At 39.4% G+C, this 19,395-nt stretch overlaps 1 protein-coding gene across 1 annotated transcript in view; it reads left to right on the forward strand.

Moving 5' to 3' along the window:
- The window catches only part of tmem132e (transmembrane protein 132E), a 135,202-nt gene that overhangs the window by 56,021 nt on the left and 59,786 nt on the right, over positions 1–19,395 (forward strand). The window contains exons 3-4 of the mRNA XM_030747176.1: positions 6,009–6,149; positions 17,544–17,736. Of these exons, the coding sequence (XP_030603036.1) occupies positions 6,009–6,149; positions 17,544–17,736 (334 nt within the window). The remainder of the gene's footprint in view (positions 1–6,008; positions 6,150–17,543; positions 17,737–19,395) is intronic.

The following is a 19,395-nucleotide window of genomic DNA, read 5'->3' on the forward strand; positions in this document are numbered from 1 at the left end:
TACGTTTCCCCTTTTCAGCTCACATCAAAGGCACCACGCCTGATCAGGATGGTTTCTTAAATGTTACATATTTCTGTTTCATCTCCCCGTGACGCACCGTATCTGATAATTACTGCATTTTCTCTAATGTGGAAGATTTGATGAAAGAACAAAATGCGAGCTGCAATAACAAGAAACAATGTTTTGAAACTGAGTGTAAAATGCAGCGTCTTTGATGCAAGAATTAATGCTGCGCTTTCTTGAAGTTCAGTAATTACGAGATTTGTCAATATTGCAGTTCACATGCTCCTGAGTTCACACACACACACACACACACACTCACATCACAAGAAACACTGCCAACAAAAAATGTGTCATTTATTTACTGTTTATTTTTTTATATATATTTTTCAAAATCTACTTTATATAATCTCAACTCAAGATCTACTCACCTGCTGTCTCACAGCTTTCACTCTTAGATTGTTATCAGTGATTGGACCTGCTGGAGTGGAGAAAGCCATGCTGTGTGATAATAGGTGATCGTGCTATAGGTCGCGTTCAGTGGGGCTCATCTCAGCCAGTTTTGTTTGCTGATAACGAATACAGTTGAAAGCTCTGAGCAAGCTTATAAGTGGACCTTAAAATGAGTTTGTCACAGACATTGCTACATGTTTAAGGGTAATATTCATGCTCAACATATTTGCTTTAAACTTTATAATTCAACCCAATATTTTAAATGATGTTCAGACACCGTTTTGATGGCAGGGACATCAGTCTTTTCAATAAAAATCAGAAACTGTGAAGATGTAATCTGAGTGCCCCCGGCGGTGCTGTAGCTACAGTCCTGCTTATAAACTGGACATCCAGTTTAATTTCTTTGAAAAGTGTTGTTGTTATGGACTCGGGTAAGCTCTTTAAGCCTTTATTTTGTGCACTGTTTAAGTAATGGTGTGCCTATATGACCACATTCTGGGCATGTGAGTATTTATTGGTGATAATTCTGTCAACAAGGCACGCAGTTTTTTTTTTTTTTCACATCATCACACTTTGAGGCCTTTTCTTTGTGCTGGAGCCACAATTTTTCTCTTAATTTGAAGCAAATGTGCATGACTAGAAAGCCAGTTATAATAAAACCTGTCCATCATCAGTTATTTTCAAAACTCGTGATCTGTACAACAAGTGAAGGCAGAGAAAGGTGATTGTGTATGTCACTGTTTCTCAGTAGAGCAAAATGGTACAGCAGCCAGAACGCCTGAATTCATTGTGTTCTTTCCTTTCCAAGGCAGCTCCCAGGCCCCTGTTCTTGAATAGGCCTGACCCTGTCTTCTGTGGAGGCGAGCGTGTGAAAAACAAGGACACAGTCTGTTGTTTTAGGCAGAGCCTGGAGTGTACAAAAAAGGGTGTTCTCAGGCAAAGTGCGGCTTAAGAACTACTCAAACAAAAAGCCTGAACCTCTTACCCATTTGTGTCTCAGTCTAACCAAATGTTACCACAGAGAAGACAAACCAGAAAGTGGTCATATGAAAGATTTTTGGAATAGTACTTTGAAACCTAACAAACAATTCCACTTTTGCTGATGGTGGAGTCAGATCACAAAAGCTTCAGCTGTATAATAATTTTATTTCCAGCTTGTTTATCAGAGCTGAAGGTGGAGTGCTAAGTTATCAGCTAAAGGTAGCAAGCTTGTGAGCTATATTCCCAGACTGTAAAGGTGCAACTTGCTACTTAGTATTAATATATTAATGAAATATAAAAATTTTCACTCACCAGAACAAGAGCACAGCCTTCTTGGACAGGTTTTCTTATTTACCAGATAATTCCATTGAAACATGGTAGAGAAGCCCAGTCTCGGTCACACAGGCCTAGAGACCGGTTGTAAACCCCCAGCAAGCTTCAGCTGTTAGTGAAAAATGTGGATTCCTCGAACAGTTGGTGAGTAGTTGCTTGGGATTGCTGGCAATCACCGGTTGAAATCGGTCACAGAGAGAGTGCTGCACCAAAAGCCTCGTTGCAGTTGCTTTGCTCACTAGCAGATTGCTGCAGTTGCTCGTAGTTTTCATGGACATTGAATTGCCTGAAAACATTTGTCATTTGCTCCTCCAGCTGTACTGAAACTTCAGGGTCAAAGTCTCACTACAGCTGGGAAACACAGGTTTGCCGTCACAGTAAAAGTTGTGCCTCGCCGCTGCAACCAAAACATTTCACAAAAGCTCAACTTTTAGTCTTGAGGTGAACCTGCTCCACTTCTGGTTGGCATCTCACGTTTCACTACCGCTTCCTCGAACCACTAACAACCACGGCAACCTGCTAGCAACCAAAGCAATCACAAGCAGATTTTCAGTGCAGCGCCGTATTGAGGTTTTGCAGACATGTGACCTCTAAACATGTGACATTAAAAGTCCATCAATATAGCCAGAAAGTTAGTTTGGACTTGTGACAGTCATGGTGATCATGTAGGATCACGTGAATAAAGCCCCAGGCTTAGGGACTGGCTCACAACTGTGTTGTGATTGGTTGCTGGAGGTTAATGGCAGTCACTGGGAAAATGACTGCTAAAGCCCCACTCACACAAACCTAGAAACCAGTCCATAACCTCCATTTTTCCCTAGCAACCCACCTGTCACCAGGAATACCCATTTTTCCCTTGTGACCGGTGACTGCCAGATGGTCACTGACAGGTCTCAAGGCCTGTGTGGCTTCACTTCACTGAATCCACTGAGGTGAGGTCTAGCAGATAGCTACTGACGAAGGCTGCCTGTGCCGACATGTTACTCAAAGCATTCACACCCCTAATAGTGCATAACTTGAAGCCTCAGTATAATTTAAAGCATATAAAACAGTCATTATAAGGGGGGGAAGCTGGCTCTGGAGAACAAACCTGTTGTTTGTACCAGACTGCAAATGTGTCTTTGTGCTCTAACGCTGAATATTTTTACTTGGGAGTCTGTGGGGTTTGAGGTTGCCTTATAGTTGGAATGTATGAAATTAGTTGAAAAATTGAAATGCTTTTATTTAAAATTATTAAAGATATCATAAGATAATCACTGCAATTAGTTTAATATTATAAGAAGAAAACGGTGAGGGATGTGGGTAATGTTGGAATACAGATTTCTGTACGGGCTGTGTGCCTATTCTGGTTAAAGAGGGAGGAACAGTTTCAGCTGGAAGTCAGTTGCTTTCACAAATCATGGATGAGTGGTCGATGCACTGAGCGCAGGTTGGCGTAGCAAATGGAAATACCTCAGCGGGACTTCAGAATTTTTATCTGTCAGAGAAATAGCTGCAATGATCTGATAGATGTTGCAGGGGCCTCAAACTTTCAAATGGAAATGAGACACTTGGGAGAAAAATATGATTTGGGTAATGCTTTCATGGAGTTTGTCCAGAAAGAGATGTCTGTCAGAGTGGAACTGAAGTGATGTCATGATGTGAAGAGGAAAAACAACAGTATATTCCTGTAAACGTGGCAAAAATCATAAAGATAGCCAGAATTGTAACAGGAGAGCAGCAAGTGGTGCTTATATATTCCTAACCAGAGTGGCAACCTTGTAAAAATAGTTATATCATTATCATTTATTCTTTCACAGAATAGAACCTATTTTCCAAGTGTCTGTGGGTACGATTTCATAGTAGACTAACATAGTAATGAATACTCTCGAAGGCATAAAGCAGAAAAGCAAAAGCCAAATACATTAATAATTCAATTCTGTCTTGTATTTCATGAAAATGAAACCATCAGATCAATAAGCTCCAGTGGCTCTATGTGTCTGAGAATGAGCTCTTTTTTCCTCAGTGTTACATCGGTGAAAGCATTTGAGGCGTGGCTCTGTGGTCAAATAACCAAAATCACAATAACTCGTTAGATGCTTCTTTTTTTTATTCTGTCAGTAAACACTTTAATGGAGGGTGCTGGTAAAGTCAAAGGGGGCGGCTACCAGGCAGAGCTGGTTTGTTGTCCAGCTCATTGAAACTTGATCTCAACAACTAATGGGTAAAGGATGACTGTATACATAGAGGGCTGATTTGGCACAGATGAAACTATTGAGGGTGGGATATATAATTAAGTGGAAACAATCAGGGAATCAGAGGAGGGAAGACAAAGACAGGAAGTCGAGCCACAGTTAACCCGCAAGAGAAAGCAGGTTTCAAAGGGAAGCAAAAAGTGGAAACAAGGAAGACGAGTAAAACAGAGGGAAAGAAAAACAAGGAAACACATGAGACGCTAGGAAAATGGAAACATTACAAAAACAAGAAAGGATATCACTTAAACCAAAACGAGGACCATGGCTCACACACTTACACACCAGTGGATGCATCAGGGGCAATTTTGGGTTCTGATTCTTGACTAAGGACACTTTGACATGCAGACCAGGGGAGCAGAGGATTAACACATTAACCCGCCTTCCAATTAGTGGGCAACCTGCTCCAACTCCTGAGCCACGGCCACCCTGAAAGGCATGCTGTTATTTAAAAGCACACCTGACTGCACAGGCCCACCCATTTTCCCACAAATGATTTGAGTTCTCTTTTTTTTTTTTTTCCTCAACACTGATCACCTTTCAACACTGAGCAGGTTGAAGGATAAATCTGCTGCTGCAACTGGGAAATCACATCATTTTAAACATTTATGCGCTAAATTTGTCAAGTTAATGAATCCTTAAATACTGCAACACCGATTTATAATTCAAATCACAACATTTTACTGGAGAAAAGGTTGTGTTGCATGTTGTAGCAGCCTTACTATACCATGATGATCAAGACCCCTTTAAATAGCCATTTATATATTAACTGTTGTCGTCTCTCTTCCCTTTCTCTGAGCACTTTTGGTTGCTCATGTAGGCGTGCAGAATACTTGAGCAGATGTTGGGGCACGTTTTTGTGTAGCTGCAGTGTGTTACAGCTTTATGCATTTACATAGGCTTGTTTTGTGTGCAGCTATAGCCTATGCACATCTGGTTCAGTGTGTATAAAATCTCTGCAGACAATGCAGAGTTATGAATGTATACACATATATGCGCGTGTATAGCCTGGTTGGTGCAGCCATGCGTGCATGTCTATATATGTGTAGGCTTGTGAGCCGGAGTGTGGATGCAGATGTTTGGAAGATGTACACATGCTGTATGTTGTTACAGCATCCTTTTGGAGATGGGGAGATGGACTGTAAGAAAATGATTTGTATTTATGGAACTATAAAAAGGCTCTACGTTATCTATGAGGTGAACTGTTGAACATCTGCGTGTAAGTATTGTGAATATACTCGTGAAAAATATTTGAATTAAATTTTAAAGCCTTGCAGGGGAGCAAAAAAAAAACATTGCAGTGTTCACAATACTCCACTCAGAGCATTTTAGGTTCTAGTCTTTTTAATGTGAATACCTGAAATATTAAGAGGCAGTATGAGTGGTTTGCAGGTTCAAACATTCTTCCTTGTTGCAGTGTTCTGGAGCAAAAAGGCCAAAAAAAAAACAAAAAAACCAAAAGATCAGCTCGAGGGCTCGTGTTCTGCTGCTAACCTTGACCTACCTATAAAATATGTTCTCCCTGAGGAGCTAAGGGCTAAGAAGGGATCATTGCACATGAGACTCAATCACAATATTGACTTTTTAGGATTTTTTTAAAAAATGATTTATTTTGCTTTAATGTGAAATGCAGTTCAGTAAAACCTTCAAAGTGTGTGTGAATCAACATGCAGGAGAACTGAATTTGGAGGCGTTCAGGTGTTCACAGTTAATTCTGTATAAATGCCTCGGGTGGGTTCAGGATAAATCTTTGTAGATCTGATTTTGCAGAAAGTGTAAGTGAACACTCTGACCCAAACTACACCTACCTCTCCGGTCTCATGTATCATTGCGCTGTCATCTTCATTCATCTCTGTTATTGATTCATCTGTGGAATTGCTTTTGCCGTGACGCAGTACAGGGAGGAGGTCTGTACCACAGAGAGGGTATCCACCTCCGACCTTGCACATAAATCATCCCCTTTAATAAAATTGACCTCTTCCATTATTTTTCTCTCACCATTTCCTGCAGGGTCAAAGCTAAAAAGGGGGTGAACCTGCTCCAAACCAACTCCAAGAACACCCAGTGGAAGGTTGAATGGGAGGTGCAGTCTGGCGCCAAGCATTCCATCACCACCATCGATGTGAACAAGAACAAAGCAGTCAAGCAGGGGTAAGTCAACAGCCCTGGGCCTGAACACACTGTGTCTGTCTAACCAACTACTGCTGCTGCAGCTGTTGATCTCTGCTCCTGCTCCAGCTACGCAGAGACTGTGATATTTGTCTTCCTTAACCATGGACAAAAGATCTGTCAGTTTCCTTTCACTAATCAGTCATAGTTACCTGATGAAAGGCAGCTTCTAAAAACATATACGTTCTTTGTAAATGCTCAGAGAAGATCGAACACACCTTTGTCCCACAGCGGTGACTAAAGCACCCTCTGTCTTACAGTGCAAAGTTAAATGAATGAAGATATTATCTGCTTAGTTTCACTGCATCTGCTGTTAATGTAGTTTCCGCGGAGAGACGAGGTAGACGATTGTGACTGCTGGCATTAAAATACCTTTGAGATGAGATCTTGTCTGAGAGCAGTAATTATGCCTCAGGCTTCCCAAAACAGTAGAAGCACCCAGTCATGGTACTGTAGTATCTGAAGGCATGGAGTCTGCATGGTAAGTGCAACTTGGTAAATGTTAAATGAAACTAGAACTGCAAAGAGATTTGCAAGCTTAATGCAGTCTAAATTGCATACAGCTTAATGCATTTGTTAGCCTGCATTTAGGAGTAGCCTAAATTATCTGGCCAATAAATGAGGGATGTTCCGATAACTTTGCTTTTCTTCCGTACACTTAAAGGGCTGATTTACCGAAAACAGCTCGAACGATGGAAGGCCGGCCGTGCAAAGAGGATTTGCTGATTTCTTGTTGTACCTCTGTGGTGTGTTCGTCTGTCTCAATACAACAGAGGTAATAAGTAATTAAGCTGAAATTTGATAATCCAGTCAATGGAACACTATAATTAAAGAGCTCAACAGGATCTTGTTCATAAGAGATGATAAAACAGAATATGAGGTTGTCAGGTGGATTGGTGTGTACAGCCCAGCATTGTGCTAGATCATGCTGGTAAAGAGAGGAAACTGAGCTGGAATCCAGAGGTTTTAATTTGATCCATGATTTAACACCAACATTACAAAACACCTAGCACTGCCGGCGGGTCAGTTTGACCCCATTCTGCAAGAATAGGCAAAGGAAAAGAAGTCATTTCTTGAAGAAGTTGCTAATTTTCTTTTAATTATTCCAATTTTGAGTAAGATTTGACAGTGTGAGTATTTAAGATGAAGTTTCAGAGGGTTTTATTAGCTTTACAAATGATTTCATTACAGCTTGGAAAGGTAAAAGTTATTTTAGAATCCACTAATAAACGAAGGGCGCAGCAAACAGCACAGTAACTAACACCTCTAAATAATTTAATTGTTGCAGTTGAAGAACATTGTGGGAAAAGTTAGAAATGAATTTTACATAAGGTGCAGTGGGCCTATTAGTTACTGTAATATAAAGAAAGTATTCAAAACAGTGAACCAGACTGAAGCAGTCAGTGCCCACATTTTAAAACACAGGAGGCTACAACAAAATAGGAAACACATTATAGCAGCTTATTCACTGTAGAAGCAGAACAGTGGGAGTTTATCATGTCGTCCACCTCCTCCTCCTCCACCAGACCTGCCTGAGCTTCTCTCTCATCTATCGTCCACACCGCTCCTTCCTAGTCTGCAACCCTCCATCATCTCTGGTCCTCGGGCCTGAAACCCTTCCTGTCTGGCCACTCAGCTCTGGATTTCACCCTTTACTCACTCAGATTAGCGCTCCACACCCAAGTTTCCCTCATTGCTCTTCCCATTCAGCAATCCACCTAGTTTCCCCATTTTAAATAACACAGCCCTGCAGTAATTATTTGTTGATTAATCACTATCACCTGACTCTGGCTATCATATCAAAATGGGTGTAAACAGTGACTCTCAACAGGTATAATTCCCCCTTTTTTTCCCCCCACACACCCAAAATTCACTATATGACAAATATGAGATTGTTTGGTTTTACTTTATCAGAGTTACATGATGATGCCAAAGAAGTCTAAACGACCTCTTTGGCAGTTCTCGTGTTCATACATTTCCTTTATTTAACCAGGTGAAAGTCTCACTGAAATTAAAAAAAATCTCCTTTTTCAAGAGGAGATGGCAGCAGAAATGATTCTTTTTTTTTATTATTTTATTTTATTAAATGGCATTGGTAACTGTTTTCAGTTAAACCTAAAAATCTCTTAGCCTCACTTCTATTTGAGCAGTGGTAGTCTGAGGTAAAAATAAAAGCAAAAACTCTGGGAAAACGGGGAAAATATGTTTGTTTGGTGTTGCTGAGTTTCAATGTTGGGTGAATGAACCCTTTAAACAGGTGCTTCCACAATAACACAGTGAACATTCATTATGGGTTTTTACAAGACTGCAGTTTCCCCAGCCCGTCAGCTCGAGCCAACAAGGGAAAGCAACTAAAGATTAGCGACTATAAATCACAAAATGTGATGTGTTCAATTCATTAAGAACAGAAGGACCGGGAGCTCAGCTAGAGACATTAGCAACTGTTGGTCTATATATTGGCATCCCTGTGGACCCTTGGTGGTTGGGAGGGGGGAAAGAGAGCAGCAAGAAAGAAAAGAGAGAATAAGCTCACCTGAGAAAGAGGTCCACCATCTCTTTCTTGTTTACTTCTTTGCGCCTAAGCAACAGCCGTTCTTGCTATATTTAGTGACCCGTGTCATGTAATCTTTGCCACGCTGTCACCCATGTGGGAAATGTCCAATAGGGGGTCAAGCATGGATAGAAAAACAGTGTGTCACACTGCATTTTCTCAAAAACCAAGTCAATTGAGTGACCACCTAAAGCAAAACCACCAGACAATGGGCTTCTAAAGTCGAGGAGTGGAGTCGATAATTTATCCTTTATTCCCATAAAATTGATTGAACGTGAGCTTGAAATCAGTTTTCTATAAAAGGCACCCCAGCCTTGTTGAGAATTGTTGTGAAATTTGTTCACAATGCTTGTATTTGGGGTTGTGGTTTGAAAGGTTGCGTATAACCTTTATTTATTAGAATCACTGTGTTTGCAGACAGTTCAAACAATAAACTGAATTGGAAATGTTACTGATGTATTTTAGTTCTGATGTACTTTTATTTGTGACACTGGCAAGCTATTTGCAGTCATAAAGGCACTAAAGGGATCTTTTCCTGGATTACAGCAGATTAGATGTATCCATAAATATGTTAAACTACTGGCTCGTTAACCCTTTTCACAAATGTTGTAAGTCAGCTTTGGCTTTTTTTAAGCAGTTTGTTTTTATACCAAAGTATTTTTATGTTACCACTGGGAAGCACAAGAAAGTGCGTGCATGAAATCTCTAATAACCGTTATTATAATTGGTCTAAGTTGTGCCTCACTTTCTAGCTGTGCTGAACTTGGGTCAACTAACTCGGCTCTTAGATCACTCCGACTAATAAAGTCTGTGTCCACCAGTTGGACAGAAAGCAGTATTTTTAGCATACTCAGAATAAATGAATTTGTTACATGTAGAGTTGCAAAAATACAACTAAATTGGCATTATTTCTTTAATTCTGACAGACGTTACCATGCAACTTGAGTTCCATGTATTTAAATAGGTATTTTAATTGTGTCTTTTGGGAATTGCCTTATCATTCCCAAATGTCTTTAAGTATTTATTGGATAAATTCAAAAACTTATCAAAAACCAAGACTACACGATCAGTCCGGTAAAAGGGGTTTATTCTTGCAAGAAGAGAGACTGTTACTGTTTGCCTGGGCAATCGTAAGCACTCTCCCGAATGACTATCTAAGCTCCATATTTATGCACAGAGAAAGCACACAGCACAGGAAGAGTGTAGGAGAAAGAGGAAGCAGCTGAAACACTTTGACATCTGGAAGGTTCTGCCTTGGTGCATGCAGACAAATAATGAAACCAGACACGGGAAGAGGATGGAAATCAGACCTACTCTTAACACCTTTTGTCAATTCTCAATAACAAGAAACACAAATCTGAAACTCAGATAAAGGTCAGAGAGCAACATTAGGCTGTGGTTAATGTTTGTCTTCACACATAAGGTTTAGAGAGGTCACACAAAGTTTTCTTCCTCCTCACGTAGGAGTCTCTCTGTTCATAACTAATGCAATTCATACAAGTAATTCAGATAAACATGATTATTATAACTCATACCTTACATTTTCCTAACAGTATTATTTTTTATTCTATTCTGTTATGACTAGAGAAACTCTGTTCCTTCCTCATTCTCTTGTTTAAGCTAAATAATAAAGGGAGTTGGAAATGTCTCTCTTACATTTTAAGCAAGAATCTGTGTACAGAAAACTAAAACTCACCACTTTACAGTAATGAGCCCAAAAATACACAAATACTCAAGACAATTATTTCCCTAATCACCCAATTAAATGCAGTAATGGGGAGAAATCTATTCTGTTTTCTAAGTTCAATAATTGTTCTCATTCACATATATATATATATATATATATATATATATATATTTTTTTTTTTTTTTTTTTTTTTTTTGGCTACCTCTAAGCACTAAATAAGTGACTAGTCTCATACACAAACACGCACTCTGCTGCCTCCATAGAAACACAAACATACACACAGAGCAGCATCATTTTGCATCTCATTGGTGAATACATCTGAGCACCAGTTCTGTTTGAACATCTGGTTTTGTTTACTCAAAATTACCTGAAACTGAGGAAATGAGGTGACAGCGTTTTCCCTCCAGGGCGTGTTCCTGATCTCTTCATCACTCTCCGCTCTTTTTATTATTCTTTAGCTGTCTTCATCGGATCACACTTCAGTCGCTGCTGGAATTATTCAACATATTTCTTTGTCTGTAACCCTCCATCTGGAACAGTCCCATTCTAACAGCAGCTCATTGATAACGCCACATGAACCGATGCATTATTGATCGCGGTCAATGGGTTTCAAATGAATAATGTTCTTGGAAATGCTGTGGCAGTGCCTCTGTCGTTTAATAAGACGTTTCTTGGTTCAGATTAATAATTCAGGGTTAAACAAGAGGAGCAGGGAAAAGACTCAGAGAACATTTTTAAATGACAATATTGACTCCCAACAAAAGCTTCAGGAGGACGGCCGAGTACAGTGTTTTCAAAGCGTCTCCACCGTCACTGATGTTTGCCCATTTTTGACACTGCAAAGACGAGAAAATGTGTTTCTAAGCACAATAGATGTTCTCTGGGGGGCCGTTTACACAAACCGCTTCCACGCTCAAGTAAAACGCTTCAATAAATACAATGTGCTGTTTACTTTGTTAGCATGTTTTATGATCCAGACAGTCAAATTTTCTGAAATGTGGGGAAGAGCAGCAGATAGTGACTCGATTTTAGGAGCTTTAAAGGCCCCAAATTTTTATTGTTTGTTGGTATGTTCAAGCATTAGTGGGGTTTTTAAGCATCTGATTCATATTTTTAAGAAATTGTTCCATTGCACAATCTGCCTAAAACCACAAACTGGATTATTACACAAGCATGATATAGTTTGTCAGGCTTCAAAGGTATTGGGAGGCACGTGTTTTCTAACCAAAACCTCTCATTCCTTGTCAAATAGCACATGCAGAAGTGTTCTGTTAAATTTTAAACCAACTTAGACTTTGTTTAAAATGTTTGAAAAGTCATACTTAAAGGCTGTAGTGCTATAGACTTAAGCATGTACCATTTTCAACTCTTTGTTCATCGTTTTTGTTCTTCTGCTTTTGAAACCCTGCCTTGCGGAGCTTTGATCCAATGAACACTCCCTGTTAATCAGTTCAAACAGACCTTTGATCAAAGAACGAAAATCCCCCCTCAGCTCCGAAAAAGCCCCAAGCTGCAGCTTTTAAAATATATACTTTGCGCTATACACACAGAACATCATTAAGTTAATGGAGACAAGGACAGACTTTCTTGAGCCATGTTCTCTCCCTTCGTTTAGCCCTTTGGTGTGAAATCAGGCATTTAAGATTTCACCGCCCACTAATATTTTTAAAAATGCCATCGTGTTGAGTTTTGTTAGTCGGTCATTAGCTTAAGTGAGTCATCACAAATAAGTGCATGATAGAGTTAAGAAGGGGAGGCCTCCATGGATCCAAATGTCCATCCAGTTTTTGTTTCCTCGTTGTTTGCACATTCAAGGCAGATTCCCTGTATGGAAGCTCCAGCACTACATAGTTTGACTTGTTTATCGCAGCCCACTTTTTATATAGCTGCATTTTATGTCAGCCCATTTCCCGAAAATCAGTCAGGAAGTCACAGTGGTCAATATCCTGGACATGACTGCAGAGTGCAAAATGTATTTGTCAATATGCCTTTAGTTTTTGTTTTGTCTAGATGCTAGTTAAACACTGGGAAGACAACTGCATGTTCCCCATTTTTCATTTTTGTGCATTTAGTATCTGTAACTCATCCAGAGCTGCTGCCCAGATGTTAAAAACAACCTAAACACAAATCGCTTCATAATCTCAACATTACAAATAAAAAAATAAAAAGAAAAGGAAAAACGAGGCATAACAAAAGGAAGCAAGAGGAGCGGGAGGATAAAATCATCTCAGTGCTGACAGAACTGATTATCAGTCAACCATCTCCTCAGCTGACATTTAAAAGTGTTGTGTGTGTTCTGCTCTGTGATACTGATGGGTGGAGAGTTCCACTGTTGTGCAGCCTTTGCAGAAAATACACAATGACACAATGAAAGGGATAAAGCAGTGAAACTTGGCTTCGGTTTGCTCTAGTAGTAATAAACTGACTGGTGGAGGGGCCATATTATGCATTATTTATTATTTATTTATTATACATTATTTTATACGTAAGACGCATATTTTTATAGTTAACAAAAGAATCAAAGCTGATTAAGCTGTAGAATTAGACAATGGTGATCGTTACAAGCCAATTTATGCCAATACTTCAAAGTTCTGTTTTACAAAGAGTGCAAGCATTACTAATTATTGTGTGTTAATACAATAATTACCATGGGTGAAAATCATAGATAGCATGTACAGTTTACATGCATGAATTGATGTGTTGTTTTGTATGAATTTAAAGTTTACAAGATTTAATTTAAATAAACTGCATATTCAGACTTAAATGAAAATGTCAAGTCTACTATGATTCCCAGGTACTTGTGATTGTCTACAGCCTGCAGGTTTTCTCCAGAAATGTAAATGTTAGGTTCCACAACAGAGTGGCCTCATTTGGTGCTAATCACTACATACAGTACATTGCAGTACAGCAGAAGAATATAATTAGGGCTACAGGTGGATGCTGGGGTGGTTACTTGATTAAAGTGAGGCATGTTCCATGTTTATGATGCAGAACAGTTTGAATGGTCTGTCTTGTAGGATTTGCTCCATAAAAGTAGTTAATGCATATGAGGATTGTGTGAAGCCAATTTATACTAAAACATACAGTACTAGCACTGGCATCCATCCATTGATTTTCTTCCATTTATCCAATTCAGGGTCATTCAGGTGATACTGGCTGAGAGGCAGGGTGCACCCTGGACAGGTCCACAGTCTATCACAGGGCTAACACATAGAGACAGACAACAGTCACACTCACATTCACACCTACAGTCAGTTTAGAATCAGCAGTTAACCTAACATGCATGTGTTTGGACTGTGGGAAGAGGCCAGAGTACCCAGAGAGAACCTATGCAGGCATACACAGAAACACCCCAGCTGGCCACTGGATTTGAACCAGACCCTCTTGGCTGACACAGATCTAAAGGGAAACCCGAAGCTGGGACTGTAGTTCTATGTGGAGAAACAGAGAGGCCGTGTTAAGCTATGTGGGAACAGATAGCAATGCCTGAATTCCTAAAATCTCCGCTTTTGATTCAGATCTCAAAAATAATATAATGCCAAATGAATCGATACCTCTTTGAGTCGAAACTCGTAGCTTTGTTATAGTTTTATATTCTGCTGTTCACACTGATTTAAAAAAAAAAAAAAAAGCATGCCATTGCCCTCTAACCTAAACCACTGTATTGTGAACATCATTTGCCTTCCCTCCAGCATGGTGGCAGGCAACATAGTATTGAGCAGCTATACCTGCACTCACTCTAGTGGGCTGTATTGATGACAGTTTGAGTGTGTCACAGACAGACGGAGGTGTTTGTTTTCAGTGAGTGATGTCGAGACAAATAGGCTGAGATCTCATCTCGCTGTTCCTGAGAGGAACCTTTTGTGGGCGGACGGTTGTACATGGAGTTTGAGCCAGCTTTCATTAAAAGCCTCTCAGACTGAATGCCGGGATGGCTTTCTGCTTTTTTGTGAAGGACAGACAACTACTGCTTCGCTTTTTGCTAAAGGTGAGGCTCGGGTGGGATGATTCTCGTCGCAGCTGGAGAGAGAATGAATTAGCCTCTTCACCAGTGAGATGGTTTAATGTTGAGCTTGTTGAACCTGAGGATTACAAGCCCAACGAGCACAATTTTCATGATAGGAAGACTGTTATCGCTGCTGCATCATTGGCATGGTTGTGATAATAAAACCAAAAATCCCAAGCAAAAGTTTGTTGTAGATGGAGATGGTGTTCAGATAGTTTATGTGCATGGCCATGAGAACAATCACTTACCTACCAACAGCAATTGATTGGTTAGAAGCGACTCTGCAGCCAGTGTAATGATGCCTATTCCAAAGTGAGAGGGAGAACAGAATTTGCAATCTCCTTACTCAGGCTCAACACTTGGACCTTAAGATAGAAGAAGAAAACTGTCAAGATTAGAGAGCAGTGATTGGTTATTGACAAGACCCTTCACGCTGTTTCATTTAAAGTCAATCCCTGAATAATTCATGGTATATGAGAACTTAATCAAGTGAGTATTGTAAAAATTAGAAAACTATCGCTTCTCAACAGTGTCAGTGTTCCTCTTATATAAGTGGAAATATATAGGAAACAGCAAAAATCTAATATCAGGTCTTTTTTAGTAGTGCTGTAGTAGTAGTTTAATAGCAACAGTAGTTTAATAGTGCACTATAATTAAATGACAATTATGTTTTTCTCTACCTTTAACATAAGTGTTTATTTTCGCCAAATGTAACCGTACGTTGAATTAAAATGAGAATATTTGGAAAGTGTCTGAAATGGTACACATAAGCACTTATAAAGTGCTTTAATCCTCCAGGAGATCATAGAAATAATTTAACTAGTAAACAAAATACCTTTAAGGAACACAGTCATCAAGATTAGTAAGGAAAACATCATCGTTCAAAGGGTGAGGAAAGGATTAGAAAACAGCACAAGCCAATCTGAAAATATATAAAAAAGACATGAGGTGAGTAGGGAATTGCCAGGAGAGGATATTATAAGAAAATTAATACAGTACAGTAAAGTTTTACATATAGTTTAAGTGTCAATACTTTAATTTCTTAGTAAAATTATAGTTTCATTAAAAAAAACAAAAAACAAATATACAATGCTCAAAAAAAATTAAAGGATTTTTTTTTTTTTTAAATCAGAATACAGAATCAAATCAATGAAACTTCTGGGGTATTGATCTGGTCAGTTAAGTATCAGAGGGGGTTGTTAATCAGTTTCAGTTAATCAGTTTAAGAACAGGTGCACTAGAGGCTTAACAATGAGACAACCCCCAAAACAGGAATGGTTTTACAGGTGGAGGACACTCACATTTTTCTCTCCTCGTCTTTTCTGGATGTTTTTTTCACTAGTTTTGCATTTGGCTAGAGTCAGTGTCACTGCTGGTAGCATGAGGCCATACTTGGACTCTACAGAGGTTGCACAGGTAGTCCAACTCCTCCAGGATGGCACATCAATACGTGCCATTGCCAGAAGGTTTGTTGTGTCTCCCAGCACAGTGTCAGGAGCATGGAGGAGATTCCAGGAAATAGACAGTTACTCTAGGAGAGCTGAACGGGGCTGTAGAAGGTCCTTAACCCATCAGCAGAACCGGTGTCTGCTCCTTTGTGCAAGAAGGAACAGGATGAGCACTGCAGAGCTACAAAATGACCTCCTTTGGCAAAATCAAACAATATGGCATCCTTTCTTTCCTAACACATTACCCTGTCCATATCTGTATTTTTTTTTCAGCATGATAGATTTTAACTTAAATTAAGGTCTCTCTGCTAACTTGCTTTGGAGCTTTTGACTACAAGCAATAGAAAAGGCTGGTGAAGAACATGCTAAGATGGACTGGCCATCGGGAGCACCGGGACATTTCCCAATGATCTGGGGGTCATTTTGGCTTGCGGTGAACATTCCAATTGATCAGCAAGCAGTTTATGAATCATGCAGATTCCACCCATCGGGCACAACTCCCAGCCAGAGACCATGTGCTCTCCCTCCCTTTGCAGTCTCACAAGTGCACATGCCAAAGAAACAAATAAATTTGTGCATGCAACATCCTCACTTTCTCTCGGCAAGGCAGGCAATGAATCAGGTAAGGCTGGGCACATAAAGCAGATAAAGAGGAGAGAGGGAGAGAATGACAAAGAGATGCAGCTAAATACTGAAAAGTAAGTGCCAATCAGAAAGCAGCTCAATCCAAAACACCAGCTGAAACACTGCAGCTCAGAATCAGTTTCATTTTTGTTACAGATGCTCTCCTTCTGTCTGTATTTTAATGTGTAATTCACTTGCCAATTAAAAATTGATTTACTTATTTTTTTTTTCTATTTTTCCAACAAACTTGTTATGAATTCTTTTGCTCACACAAATTTGATCACTGACGGTGGAGTTATGGGTAATGTGGATAATGTCCCAATCTGAACTGTTGTCTCAGGCTGCCCTGGCTATGACCTTTAAGATTCTGATAGCACTGTTATCTGCCTTGTTTCTGTCAGGAAAGCTGATGAAGGCAGCGCTGTTTATGATACCATTCACTGAGTGAAATGCGGTGATAGGGCGTTGTCATCGTTGACTGTGGCTGACGGCTTCTCTCAGCATTGCTGAATGTGTGACACTGATTTGGCTACAGCAAAAACCGAACTCTAGATCCAAGATTTTAATCAGAGATCGTGTCCAGGGCAGCTTCGTGGACGTTGATGCACCGATCCAACTACAATACTGTGATCAATCTTAAAACAGCCTCTCACTATTCAAGAGAATAAAGCTATGGCATGTAATTACATACATAACTTGTATAGGCTGTTAAGATATGTAGATGTAGGATCACTTTGATTAGAGAGCAAATGCTGCACTATCCGAGAGGTATCCATTCAGCTCTAAAGCTCCTAATGAATACATTATTTCTTCTTTTCAATTCAAGGGTAACTTCAGGACAGCGTTAAAAATAAATTAAAAGCAGTGTGTCAACCACTCACTAAATGGCATTTTTAATAATTAAACACTATCTGCTCAACTATTTCACTGCTGCAAATGAATGCACTGCCAGAATTTCTACCTGTGTGTACTCTACCTACAGTAACATGTTGCTGTAAGCGATGTTTGACATTTAAGGTGTTTTTGCGTGACTCGTGTTTGTGTTTTCGTGGTCTGGCAGAGATGCTGTGGGCAATGTTGAGGTGATGCAGTTGGATTTCGAGATGGAGAACTTCACCAGCCTCTCTGTAACCAGAAGGATCAACTGGAACATCGACTATAAGGGGCAGAACCCGCCACCTGATTCAGAGAAGGTTGTGACGGAACTGACGGTAGTGCAGCGGGATATACAGGCCATTATCCCTCTGGCAATGGTGAGTAATGAGAAATTCATATGGATATGATTACTTTAATTGTATTATGCTCCATATTATTTAATTTCAAAAACTGATCAATTAAGTAATTTACAGTTAAATTATTGAATTAAGTTTTTGCCTGAAGCTTTTCAAAATATAGCATTGTGCAATTCCTAAATATTTTTCTATAAAAGACATCAGTAGGTCTGATTTTATGAGTCTAATTCTTTGTAAAATATTACATTAGCCAGTGTGTGGGCTGGCAGCCACAAAAAAATAATAATACACTGAGTACAGTTATACTGTACTCTTGTACAGTATAACTCTGGCAATGCAGTAGTGGTGAAAATGCTTATATATGGCTGTTGAGAACAGGTGCTAGTTTTACTACTGCTAAAATGTAAGTACATTATATTGTAAAGAAGAAGTAAATGATACTCCAGATATTTTTGTAAATACTGCAATACCTCCTGGTAAGTGGGGGGAGGTACTGTTAAATCACAGTAAAATACTGGCAGTTACAGTTCACCAGTATTTCACAGGGTTACAGTGATTTATTTAAACAATACTACAAAATTTCCTACAGTATCCATGTTAGAGATCGGCATGATTGAAAGCTTGAAGTTACAGTACTCAACTGTATTTATATAAAATGGTGCATTGTTGTACGTTTCCTGTGTTTTTATATCAATTTGTTGCAGCATGAGTAATTTAAGATCAGTAAGTAACCTGCAGTATAAGATATTACTTATTTCTTCTGAAGCATCCAATTATTATTCCCTTTCTAATTCCTGATTCTTACAGCAAAATTTATGTGTAATATTGCACACCTTACTTTATTCTGTTACTAGTATTTTTCCTACATTTTAAAGCCAAACAATGCTCTTATTCCTTCAACAGGTCTTAGTTCAGTTTACATCATGTCCAGAGCACTGTGCGGACAGACGGCTTGTCATTGCACAAATTTCCAATCAACACCTACACCGTGTACAACAGCTCACTGATTGTTAAGAGTCAACCAGTCCAAGTGTCTATTACTCCTCTAATCTGGATTCTTCCCTTTGCCGTGCGATAGGTGGCAATTAGTGAGGGTTGTAAACAGATTATGGAAACAAAGGGAAATTAATCAACCAAGCGGTGCTGAGAACATCCAACTACACCTCGCCTTTGTACTTAACCCTCTTGTGGTTTTGCTGTAGTCGTTTAGTGTGGCAAAATCCACTATTTTGCCAGTAACGAAGCTGTATTGTTCATGGCAGATAATGCAGCAGACTGCATGCAGCAGTAAATGTCTTGGAATTGCTCAAAGGTTTCTCTGAGAATGTTTGCATATTTAGGGTGGCAAAGGCCATCAGCTCTTCACAAATAATAAGCTGTTTCACCAGCAGGACGTTGACTAATGTTTTCTGTAGGGCTTACAATACATAAAATATGTATTTAAGAATATTTTAAGAAATGAGAAGGAGCCCTACGCTGACAGTTTCTAAGGCTTTGTGCTTCTAGTAACAACTCTTGGTTATCTGTTATGTATTTGCATAATTACAACAGTTCTGCATCTAAAGCTCCATTAAATATACTTGAGCTGCAGTTATGACTTTGTGTACTGCACATCTGTTGTAACATAAGGTTCAGTTAATATCTCTGGGCCCCTTGACATTCGGGATTAACATGCATCTT

The sequence above is a fragment of the Archocentrus centrarchus genome, chromosome 14 (assembly GCF_007364275.1).
Source record: "Archocentrus centrarchus isolate MPI-CPG fArcCen1 chromosome 14, fArcCen1, whole genome shotgun sequence".
Lineage (NCBI taxonomy): Eukaryota > Metazoa > Chordata > Actinopteri > Cichliformes > Cichlidae > Archocentrus > Archocentrus centrarchus.